At 45.8% G+C, this 12690-nt stretch overlaps 1 protein-coding gene across 3 annotated transcripts in view; it reads left to right on the plus strand.

The window, feature by feature from the left end:
* nhsl2 (NHS-like 2) overlaps positions 1-12690 on the plus strand; it is a 225123-nt gene that overhangs the window by 180385 nt on the left and 32048 nt on the right. For all 3 annotated transcript variants that reach the window (XM_085264007.1, XM_085264014.1, XM_085264021.1), the window contains exon 3: positions 8667-8809. In XM_085264007.1, coding sequence (XP_085120133.1) covers positions 8667-8809 — 143 coding nt within the window. The remainder of the gene's footprint in view (positions 1-8666; positions 8810-12690) is intronic.

Here is a 12690-nt window from a genome sequence, read left to right on the forward strand (position 1 = left end):
GAAAGCAGGGCCCAAACGCGAGACTCTAAGTGAAGGACAGTGGATTTATTTACAGGAGGTGAAAAACACACAACTATATACAAAATCCCAGCACTGTGGTCCCGTGGTGATTCTCCCTGAATCCCACACAGTGCAGATGTCCGTGAGAAGTGAAAGGTGGCGACTCCAAAAAACTCCAATTCCCACACCGTGACTTTAGAGGCGTACTCCGCTCCCGATTCCTGGTAACACAAAAGGCAGAGGGTTAGCAGGGGATCTGTTTCCGCGGAGGTTACGTAAAAGCTCACGGCAGTACTGACGAGTTCTGACTCAAGGATCCAGCGTCGGCCTCAGCTCAGCTGCAGTCCTAAATGCCGTTCCTAGACGAGCGTAATCTGCTGCAGCTGGCAGAGGACGACGAGCGGTAGGTGCGGCCGTCTCTCGAGTAGACCACTTCCGGGTTCGCAGTCTCCTCAGCGAACCCACACCTCCGGAAGCTCACACAGAGACACATGGAGAGATGGAGAGCAAACCAATACAACACGGAAAACATAAACATAAACATACACTGAAAATGCCTGAGCCCTGGGTCCCTAGACCCAGGCCATGACAGTACCCCCCCTCTAAGGGTCGGCTCCCGACGACCCAAAAACACAAACCAAAAACAACAGTACAACCAACCCAGGGCGGGCGGTCCAGGACGGAGGGCCCCAAAACCACTCCGCTAAACAGCCACTACAAAGCAACAACAGAAAAACACAGTTCAACAGTCCAATCCCCCGGTCCAGTGGCAGCAAACACAGTTCCGGCGGCCGACCTGCAGGATGGCAAAACAAGCGGGACCCGCCGCGGGTTAGACAGTGGCGGCAAAACAGTTCAGGTGGCCTACCTCTAACCCCTTGATGGAAACGCAGCAGCTCCGGCGGGCGGCCACGGGTCCAGCAGCCGCGGCGGAACGGTTCCGGTGGCCTGCCACGGGTCCGGTGGCGGCGGCGCTGCTCCTCCGGCGGCCTGCCACGGGTCCGGTGGCGGCGGAACGGTTCTGGTGGCCTGCCACGGGTCCGGTGGCGGCGGCGCTGCTCCTCCGGCGGCCTGCCACGGGTCCGGTGGCGGCGGAACGGTTCTGGTGGCCTGCCACGGGTCCGGTGGCGGCGGAACGGTTCTGGTGGCCTGCCACGGGTCCGGTGGCGGCGGCGCTGCTCCTCCGGCGGCCTGCCACGGGTCCGGTGGCGGCGGAACGGTTCTGGTGGCCTGCCACGGGTCCGATGGCAACGTCGCTGCTCCAGTGAGCAACAGCGAGGCGTGGCACATGGTCTATGACGCGCCGGTCGCTGACGTGGACGCACTGGACGTGGATGGCGTGGAGGCCGCGCTAGACGTGGAGGTCCCTCCGGTTCGCTGACCTCCGGCTGAGCGGGTCACTCCTCGGCTGGCAGCGAGAGCCCCTCCTCGGCTGGCAGCGAGAGCCCCTCCTCGGCTGGCAGCGCCGGTTGTTCCTTCCGCTCGCCGAGCTCCTCTGCTGGTGGTTCGCTGAGCTCCTCCGGCTCGCTGAGCTCCTGCTCGGGCATGCCGAGCTCCTCCGGCTCGCTGAGCTCCACAGCTGGCGACGCGGGCTCCTCCCGCTCGCTGAGCTCCTGCTCGGGCATGCCGAGCTCCTCCGGCTCGCTGAGCTCCGGCTCGGGCAGAGCGAGCTCCTCCCGCTCGCTGGGCTCCGGCTCCCGCTCGCTGAGCTCCGGCTCCCGCTCGATGAGCTCCGGCTCCCGCTCGATGAGCTCCGGCTCCGGCTCGCAGGGCCCCACAGCTGGCCGTGCGGGCACCTCCGGCTGCGCTCCAGTCACAGATGGATGATCCGGAGGCGAAGATGGTGATGCGGTGTACGCAGGCGGGGAAGGTGAAGGCAGAGCCGGTGAAGAAGATGGCTGAGGGGTGACTACATGCGGATGAGATGACGACGGCGCTACATCCACAGAAGGTGAAGCCGCCAGCGGCATGGAGACTGCTGAATGAGGCGACGCTAGTCGTACTGTAGGCCGGCTTGCAGCAGCGTCAGCGGTGTCACCATCCACTGAAAACAAAAAAGCAGATGGGGTGAGAAATGAAAAAGTGTCCTTATTACTCACCACAGCCGGTTCTTGAGATGTCCGGGAGGGCGGCTGCGGTGAGGAACGCCGGTGGCGCGAACGTCGTTTCCATGTAGACGTCGGGGCCGGCGTCTCAGGCTGTGAATCCACCAGCTGTCCGGGCCGGTGAGCAGCCTGAGGAGGAGAGTGGAGGTGGAGGGTGGAAAGCAGGAAGTCCAGGACAACTGAATTAAGGGAGTCCACCAACCAGGGGAATTCATACAGCATCCCCTGCAGCCGCCTCTCCACGGCGCGACGTAACCCCTCCGTGGGCTTCTCCCACCACAACTCACACATGCGGTAAACCTTGTCCATAACCTCCCCCCTGAGCCTCTCCTCAGAGACCGCTGGGTCCAGACGTGGCGCTGTAAACCGAGCTGAAGGTGGCCGCTGATCGGCTAACCGAACTGAAGATGGCTGCTGATCAGCTAACCGAACTGAAGGTGGCTGCTGATCAGCTGACTGAACAAACATAGCCCCAGAATAAAGCGTTCCAGACGAAACAGTCTTGATTCCTGGATTTGAAAGAACGTCAGGCGCACAGTCTTCTGAACCTATGGGAGAATAATCGCTCTTAAAACGAAAACTTCTATTTTCCCAAACCGGAGAAACACGAGCTGTAGTGTTCATGAAGCTGGCGGAATGTGACGAGGGCGGATTTTGATGTGGCTGCTCCTGCAGTGATGTGGGAGCGCTGGGTGTGTCGGGTGGCACGAGAATAATCCCTAGCATCTTATAGAATGCCTGAGCGGGCGTAAGCTGATTGCTGTCAGGCTCATAGTAATCCTTCCGGGACGGGCTAGGGCGTTCTCTGCGAGACCGAGGCGTCCGCGGAGAGGAAGCAGACGAGTGGGCCGAAGGGTAGGCTGCCAGCGAGGAACGGCAGCACGGAGGCCCTCCAAGCACTAGTCGGGTCCCGTCAAAACGGGAGCTGCGCTTCCGCGGTGAGTCCGCTGGGTCCATAGTGGCTGGATCCTTCTGTCACGGGCTGCGATGGCAGACCGTGGAGTGACAGTGAAAGCAGGGCCCAAACGCGAGACTCTAAGTGAAGGACAGTGGATTTATTTACAGGAGGTGAAAAACACACAACTATATACAAAATCCCAGCACTGTGGTCCCGTGGTGATTCTCCCTGAATCCCACACAGTGCAGATGTCCGTGAGAAGTGAAAGGTGGCGACTCCAAAAAACTCCAATTCCCACACCGTGACTTTAGAGGCGTACTCCGCTCCCGATTCCTGGTAACACAAAAGGCAGAGGGTTAGTAGGGGATCTGTTTCCGCGGAGGTTACGTAAAAGCTCACGGCAGTACTGACGAGTTCTGACTCAAGGATCCAGCGTCGGCCTCAGCTCAGCTGCAGTCCTAAATGCCGTTCCTAGACGAGCGTAATCTGCTGCAGCTGGCAGAGGACGACGAGCGGCAGGTGCGGCCCTCTGGAAGCTCACACAGAGACACATGGAGAGATGGAGAGCAAACCAATACAACACGGAAAACATAAACATAAACATACACTGAAAATGCCTGAGCCCTGGGTCCCTAGACCCAGGCCATGACAGGCGCTGAACAGAAATTGTCGCGCTATGCTCCTTTATTTATTGTGCATAAATAGTAAATTGTCCTGACACAATATTGCGTTTCGCTTCTGTTATTATGGTACACTGACAAAAACGCATACTTTTATTCACAGGATAAAACAGGTTTTTTGTATCACTAATTGTCCAGTACGATTACAGCATACAATATTATTGTCACTGCTACATTTCTGTGATGCTACCAGAAATTATTTCCACTACTAATTAATTACCGTTGAGCTCAAAGGTCCTATTAATAAACGGTTAACGAATGTGTATTTATGACGACAATTTGTGAGACTGGTAAACTTATGATACGTACGATGGTCTTTCGTTCTACACGGTGCATTTCAAGGTCCTGCACCCATCCGTCGGTAAACTGTACCTGGGCTTGTTGCAGTGACCGGAAGTTACTAAACTTCATGAGTGTATGCACTCACTCCAAGAACCGTATGATTATAAATATGCATATAAATATGCTAAGATGAGATAGCTGACTTCATCTAACTAGCAAATGTTTTCCAGGCTACGTTGGTGATACAGTTTTTTTTAATGTGTATGATATTTTTGTCATGCAATTTTAAAGCCGGTCCTACAACCGCATCCAAGAATAACATGCAGCTTATCTCAGAACTGTCGGTGAAAATTATTCTTGGAGCTAGGTTTAATTGAGCTGCATTTTAAAGAGGTGCAATTTCACAATTTGTGTATATTTTCTAAGTTCACTATTTTGTATGTGTTGAGAAAAACACAGATTTTAAAATTACATGGTCTAATATTTACATTTAGCATAACTGCAACATTATTTTTTCGTTTGTTTTTTTTAAAGACTCGAAAGGACTTGAAATTCAAAGTTTCAGACTTGTGACTTGACTCGGACTTTTACACCAGTGACTTGAGACTCGACTCTGACTTGCCTGACATTACTTGAGACTTGACTTGAGACTTGAGGATAAAGACTTGAGACTTACTTGAGACTTGCAAAACAATGACTTGGTCCCACCTCTGCTAATAGCTTTCAGAGGAATTAGCAAATCCAGCGAACAGGCCAATTTATCAAGACATCATTAGCATTTATGTCAAACAAAAAGTTCTGATATGTATATTATGAATGTTACAATTCCCTATATTTGCTGTCAAGAGGTTCTGATAAATCCTCTCTATGTGACGAGTTTCACCATTGCTGGGATGCATGCATCTGCCAGCAGGAGTCTCCCTCATATTTCAATATAATAATATCAAATAATTTCAAAATGCTTTCAGTTTAGAGAAAGAATGAATAAATATTCCACTACAGCAGATTCTTAAGAAAAAGGTCTGCTTTGATGACTTTGTCTGCTTTCCTGTTGAGCATCATCTGCAGCACATCGTCTCCCCTTTTACCCACATCTGTAAATCTCTGTAGAGGAATCCTGTCCTATTTCTAGGATCACCAGGAGTCGATAAAAAAATGAAAAACTGTGTGAAAATGACTTGGCTCATTATTTTTTTATTACAGCGTCATGAGCCGCAGGTTCTGTGAATGATGCAATGAGCAAAAGTCAGGTTTTGTCTGTTCCTCTCTATCGGTTCATCACAGCAGCTACAAGATCTTTGGCAAAGGTAACAAACTGTGTGTGACATTTTTCAGAGGTCCCTCTTTAACTAGTCTCTAACTGCAGGATGCCACAGGCAATAAAACCAATACAACGTTACATTACATACATAACAGTAGTAATGTAATGGTGGCAATCTGGGATATGTGCAGTGACATCACCAGTGGGATCACAAGTGCTGATAGTGATAGTCAGTTTCTGTGTTTATTGTTGTTTCCTATGTTTATTATTGTCTCAATAGACGCTATAATGCTAAAAATGAGAGAGCTGGATTAAAAAAAAAACATGTATGTAGCAGAGACAGGGACATTTAAGTGCACCTGTTTAAAAAAAATGGGACATTTTTGCAACAGCAGCACAGAAATTAATAGGAGTCATGTAGTAGTAATGTTTCTCAAATTGCTTTTGAGTTAGCAAGTGTGCGCATGATGCTTATTGGGATTAATGAGACAGACCACATAGGAGCATTAATACCAACCAGATTAAGTTGGTCAGTCTGGGCAGGAATGCTAGCCTCGGGCTGAGAGAAGGCAGGTTGTTTAATCGGATCCCGTGTTTTTTTTAACTTTACTTAAACAGAAAAGAATTTGCAACCTCATACATCTTAAACTCTCCAGCTTCTCAGCCACCTAAGCAGCTTTTATCATTCCTGAGCATTTTCCTGTTCTCTTTTCTCTCTTCTTAGTTCTCCAGTCTCTCATTTTCCCCAATTGCTTCCCTTTTGAAAGATTTCCCGCGTACGATAAAAGAGAATAATTGACAGCATATGTTGGAAAATGTGTTCAGTGTCACACTCATGAGTCTGATCTCGTAGAAGCCTTGTTTCTGCAGTTTTTCATTGTGATGGTTTCACTTCAGTTGAAATAATATCTACTATCTTTGAGTTTATAAAGCCCTTCAAACTCATCAGAGTAACTTTCAAAGTACTCCTTTATCTGAGCTTAAAATGACAGCTGACATACATTACTGCATCATCTTAATCCACGCTGAAGGTTATAAATGTTTGCTGTGTGTGTGTGTGTGTGTCCCGTTTCCTCTGATGTTTAGAGCCATAATTGCACTTAGAATAAGTGAGATCATACACAGTTTTCTGCTGCTGGCACTTTTTATTCCAGCAGAAGGAAGATGTCAACATCAATGATCCCAAATGCCATTAAAAAACTGCACTAAATCTGTGGGTGGACTGCCTACCCTCGCACAAAAACACATCATTATCTTTCTTGTGTTTTGTGGTTGTGCTGCTGTATAAACTTTACGGTGAACCGCTCGCGTGTTTAAATGAGTTTACCAGGCATGAAAGTTGTGCAGCAGCCATTAGAAAGTCATAAAAACAGATCCCATCACCCTGCAAGGTCTACTACTTTACCATATGGAAGACTATTTAGATGGAGGTAGATAAGCAGCCTGAGGACACTCAGGATATTCCACACAAACAATGATAATTTAAAAAGCCTCAATTCCTTCTATTTTCTTATACAGTGGTATTAGTCTTGTTAAATACTTTGCTAATTAGATGCTAATTTGTCTGCTGTTTGGTGCTGGGAAACAGCTGCCTTTTGCAATTGGAAGTGCTGATGAGAGTGGAACAGAAACTAAAAGTTGTGAGCCTTCAAATTCAAGACACTGAGCTGACGGATGAAAGTTTAGACTTTAGGGGTTGAGCCAAGACATAATTTGTGCTTCTTAGAAGAAAAAATGTCCAACTTTACAGTAGAAATTAACATTTATAGGCTGAAACAAACAATAGTTCAGGCCTTCATAGCTTTTATTGTTCTTTGATTACAACTGTACATTTTACTGACTAATTTGTATTGAATCGTACAAAATATACAAGAAGTTTGTGCTTAGTTTTTGTTATTACTCAGCACAAATGAGTAGACTGATCTTCCTACATGTTGCACCTACTGGAGCTACTTGGCCATGGAAATCAATGCCATCAAGCTCCTGGTGCAGATTTTGTGCAGATGGCAGAGGAGCTCTGCAGTTACAGAGTGAGGAGAGTGTTGGTGACTTTTACACACTATGCGCCCCAGCAGTTGCTGTGGTTTCTAAACACGTCGACTTTACAATAATGCCACTTATGACTGATCTGAGTTTGTCCATATAACGTACAGATCTGGATCGGTCTATCAATTCATCTTGCTCACCCAGCTAGCTCGCCATATGTCTAAATGTGGTCGCACAGGTGTAGAGACTGGTCGGCGAGCTGGCCACCATAGGCCTCTGGGGAAAAGTGTGTATTCCATGACCAGTTGTGAAGTGGTTGCTTGCGGTTGATGGCAACTGCTAGGTGAAACTGGTAGAACAAACAGGTATAGAGTGCTGCACCCAAAACCTTCTAGCAATTGTTTTGATCACTTGCCTGTAAAAGATTGCAAAATAGTTGTGAAATGCACAATGTAAACTGGAAGAAGTGATCATTCACCACAGTGCAAAACTTCAGACTTTTGAAATATGCTGGTAATGCACAGCTATTGCTTTAAAGGTGACGTTTTGGAGAAGTCATCAACCGGGGATACACACTTTGCCCTCGCGATCAGAGATGAATGACCGGTCTTTTGATCTTCGTAACTGAGGCTAACATCTTTCATAAAGAGCCTGAAATCCTGAAAACAACTTTGTTTCTCCCAATTTAAACCTTAGTTTATTTATCTTATACACAACATTCATTCTTGAGACAAATATTTCACCATTTATTCTTTCTAGCTTGTTGTCATCTGCTTCCTTATATTGCTAGGCAACCATACATCACCAGGAAGGAATCCATATTGTTCCGGGAAGTTCAACTCCAAGCTTTTTTCACCTCACTGACACTGCTGTTTCTCTAAAGCTGCTCAGTGTCTGTGGGGGTGTGTGTCTGTGTGTGTGTTAGAGAGCTGAGTGAAACATGGGGAGTGTGTTTTGGGGTAAAGGAATAGCTGAAAGGGGGAGCGTGTCTGTGTGTGTGTGTGTGTGTGTGTGTGTGTGTGTGTGTGTGTGTGTGTGTGTGCACCAAGAGAAAAAGGGGGGAGGTGGGGGTTAGGAATCTGTTTACAATGGCCTGAGGGAGCTGCCGGAGAGGGAGAATCAGTCTGATATTTGGAGGTAGACTGCGAGAGTGCGTGTAACACAAAGAAAGAGAGTTTTGGAGAAGGAATAAATGAAAGAAGAGGAAGGGATGGAGCCCTTGGGAGGATTAAATACAAACTGAAGGAGTCATTTAAGGCACAAGTTGAACCAGGAGTCACAGGAGGGAGATTGCAGGTTGATGCAAAGCAGCAGCCGTTCCTGATCTCCACTTTCAACCATGCAAATAAGATTTAGTTTAGTTGCATGCATGCATGCATGCATGCATGCAGCAGAAAGCAAGTTTATGCATGCATTTATATCTTTTTGTTATTTTTGCTCTTCTGTGTTTTCAGAGTTTGAGGAGCAGTTGTACGACACCAAGCTGACCGGTCAGACTTTCCGGCATCCGTCCTCACAGAGCTCCGACGACACGTCCACCTCCCTCAGCCGATCGCCCATCTCCCTCAACAACAAGAGGCCCGACTTCATCTTTCTGGTAAACACACACAGACGCACGCATGCAGGCTCATGTTTACACCCATCTTATTTGATCAGGAGGCTCCGTCACACCAAAATGTCACCTCTCTGCTGAACAAACACCCAAGCTCAGATTTTATATGCAGCTATTTGAAGCTGCACATCTTTAACAAGCAAACGCAATAAATAATCTCCACCTTTCCTATTTTAAACTCACTCTTTTTTCCACCTCTTAAACCTGTGAAACCTGACTTCATCCTGCTTCTGCTAAATGCACACACACAGACACACACACACATACACTGTGTCCACTTCACTTATCATCTTCGTTTTTCTCTCAGAACAGCAAGACACCAGACTTCACATTCCCGCTAAACTCCTGCTAACCTACTCCACCCGACTCCATCTGCCCTTTTGTGGTCCTGTTTGCACTCTTTATTATTTCTTTATTGTTTCCAATCAGTGCTTGATATTCATTTTATGTTACCTGCCTCATTTTAAAGGCTCTTCCCCCTTTACAATAAAATTATAGGCAGTATAAATCTATCTCTTTTCTCCATTTCATTATTTTTCGATCATCCTCGATACAATATCCCACAAAAGCCCATTCCTTTGATTAAATCTTGTGTATCTTGCCATTTCATGCTCACTGGAATCATCATTTTAATTTGATTTATCGACCTTGAGAGTGCGGCTATAAATAAAATTGTAATCCTCAAGATTTTTTCAAAATATGAAAATGGTGAGCGTTTTTCTAGCAACAGCTTTTTATTTAGTTTATTGTTTTTTCTTTCTGGGGTTGTGCTTTTTATGCAGGACCTTTTGTTGTTGCTCTGGGAGTTAGCTTTGTGGTGCAAGATCTGAGATGTGCAGATTAGCCACAACGTTAAAACCACCTACATAAGTGTGTGTAGGTTTTTCTTCATGCTGCCAAAACAGCTAGCTGCTGGGGTATGAACGTGGCACCTCTGGTGGTGTTCTGAGCCTGCACCAGTACTTTGGCAGTGGAGTCTTTATGTCCTTTGGGTTGCAGGATAGAGCCTCCATTCATCAGACAGCACATCTGTGCATGCTTGATCAGACTGGGAGCCTTTTTGTCATGTTCTTCTGTAGTATTGTCCTGCTAAGGGAGTGTCAAATTTTGACACTGAGTAAGATCCATAATAAGGCCAATGACCCAAGCAAAGGCAGTATAAATATTGTAGTTTCTGAATGTGAAATGGGAAGCCAATGCAGTCTTCTTCTCACCAGCAGGGGTGATACCTTTGCTTGTAAAAAGCTCCTGGTTTTTTAGAGACTTGTGGGTAAATGATCCCGAACCCTCAACATTCAAACAGAAAAATAACAACTTCTTCATAGTAGGACCTCAAAAACTAAAAGTTCACAGTAGCTATATCCATCTTTTATACAGTCTGCGGGCCTTAGATGGAAGATACATGGTAGCGTAATAAAATGATTAACGTTATTAGCTAAAGAAGCAATAGGCCAGTCCTGTACTGAGCTTCATGCAGAAGCTTTGCTGTAGAGAAGACATAGTAGACATAGTATCAGCAAGACGTACTTATAGAATAGATTTGTCCAACAAAATTTGTCACGTTGACCAAATTTCTCTTATGGATCTACACAGTTGTCCTGAATGTCCACACAAGTCATTGACGCAACTTGGTAGCTGATATTTCGACCTGTTGTATACAGTATACTGTATACAACAGGTCTCCTAAATATCTGGCAAATGATTGGTTGTATCGTCACCTTTGGATGGGATGAAACTCTTTCCAAGGTTGTGACTGATTGGAATCAGGGTGTGCCCACGGGCTGACAGCCACTGTCGCAAATGCTTGCAATCATTCACTGGCAACAAAAAATTCAATGCAGTTCCTGAACAACTACTAGTTTTTCCTAGTTGAACATAGGTTGCCATCCCGTTTTTATGTTTTAGCCATTAGTGGCATTAAGGCTCCTAAAAGTCTTTAATTTCTCTTTTTGTTATAGTATGACATGCCAAATGGAAACTCAGTCTGCGTTTGGCATCTTCTAATTGCTGTGTCTCTGTTCACATTTACATGTCTGTGCTTGTGTGTGTATTGCGTCTGTATTATTTGAACTTCTGCGCGTTGTTTGTACTTGACTGATCACTGATGCAGATTTGCTCCGCTCAATGAGGACTGATAATAAAGACTCCATCCTTTTCTATTAATGATTGTAACTTGAAGTTCGGAATGAGCATGTCTTCTAATTGGCCGTTGGACAGCTTAATTCAGCAAATCGGCGACACAATGCACTATTCCAACAAATTACTGCTTCGGCATATCAGACGGTTTTACAGCTAAAAGTTGTGTTGTGACAAAATGCTTCACTGCTGTTGTCATCATCCCTTTATTTTTTTCCCATGAAGCCGAATTATCCGAGAACTGTTGCACAGTATATCCCGCCCCCTCATTCAGATTTCTCAGGATTAGTCATTGTCCTTTTCACACTCTCAGCAGGTTTCTACAAACAAATGCCAAACCATTTAGTGTCTTCCAGATGGAAGTATCATTAGCACTCGCTAAGAAATCAAAATAGCATGTGACGTAAGTGCTTTCTTGTCAGCCGGCGCCTGCACATTGAGGACTTACTGACTGATTTTTGAAGGCGAGAAAGGGAATGCAAACATAGATGTTAAATTGCTTCAGGGTGTCTCAATGATAATCTATGATCACAATTTGTCAAACAGGCTACAGCTATACATAGAGCCTCTCTCTTTTCACTCTTTCCCTTTTCCATTAGTACTTCTCAGTCTATTTCCCCAGCTCATTGAACTCCCACCGTGATTTTACTGCAAGATGGCTGCACATTTCCTGCACACCGACTGACGCAATATTCCTTCAGCGAGCTGCTAAAGAGCTCTCTTAACCTAATGCCTTTCTCTCTGTTTGGGCTAATTTCAATTAGAGAATGGCAGATTCCCACGAGATAGCTTTACGTCTCTCACGAGGCGGAGGATAGACTGGAGTGTTTCCTGCATTGCAGCAGCCTCGACAGTTTCATTGCCTTGCTTAAGGGCAGAGATGCCTGATACTGTAGATCTAATGGCAGACAGTTGACAGATGCCCGTTCCCTCACAGCTGGGATTGCACCTTCCTGTTGCCATCAGGGACAGAACGAACAGTGTCTCTGCTGCTCTGTCAGTTTCCGTCCCTGTCAGCTAATCACGTCAAATCAATGTTTTTCTTTTTTATGTTTCTAACTCACTTCAGATTCACTTCTGTCGCTCCTCTGCATTAGCTCTCTCAGTTTTATGAGACAGGTGAAAATGAGACAGCATTTTCTCTCGTTCTCTGTTTTGTAACCCTGCTGTCTGCTTATCTACCCTACTGATCCTTCCTCTTACAGGCATTGAAGTTGCTTAAAGGGGACAAAACATTTAATTTTGGAGGAGGTTGATGAGTAGATGACCTCCGCCGGCTGTCTGGACTCCTATAGGATTTTGGTTCTATTGATTTTTACTGCAAATTGAATTCTGAGGTTATTTTGTTTTTCTTGTGTGTTTGAGCCAGTAACAGCAGTTTAAAGGGGAAAAGGGCTTTATTGGCTAATTTTCAAAACAGCTTGGGCAGAAAATGAGAACAATAACTTTTAAAGAGTTTGAGAGTGTAGTACAATATGAGAGAAATGGAGATCTTGTAGTGAGGAAATTAGATTTGAACCATTGGATCTCAGGATGCATTACCATGACTGAAGGGGAAGACAATATTTTGGATTTCACTAAAGAAACTGACTAAAATTATTTGGATTTCAAGCAGCATGTTAGATTTTCTTTTACTCTGTAGGTAGCCTGAAACATTTTTCAAATAATCTCACTGAGTGCAGAATCTATGATTTTTTTTTTTCTACATGAGAAACACTCACGTTTTGTTT

The sequence above is a fragment of the Mchenga conophoros genome, linkage group LG3 (genome assembly GCF_057382185.1).
Source record: "Mchenga conophoros isolate Kocher_MC1m ecotype Shallow Benthic linkage group LG3, M_conophoros_male_GT1.1, whole genome shotgun sequence".
NCBI classification, from domain to species: Eukaryota; Metazoa; Chordata; class Actinopteri; order Cichliformes; family Cichlidae; genus Mchenga; species Mchenga conophoros.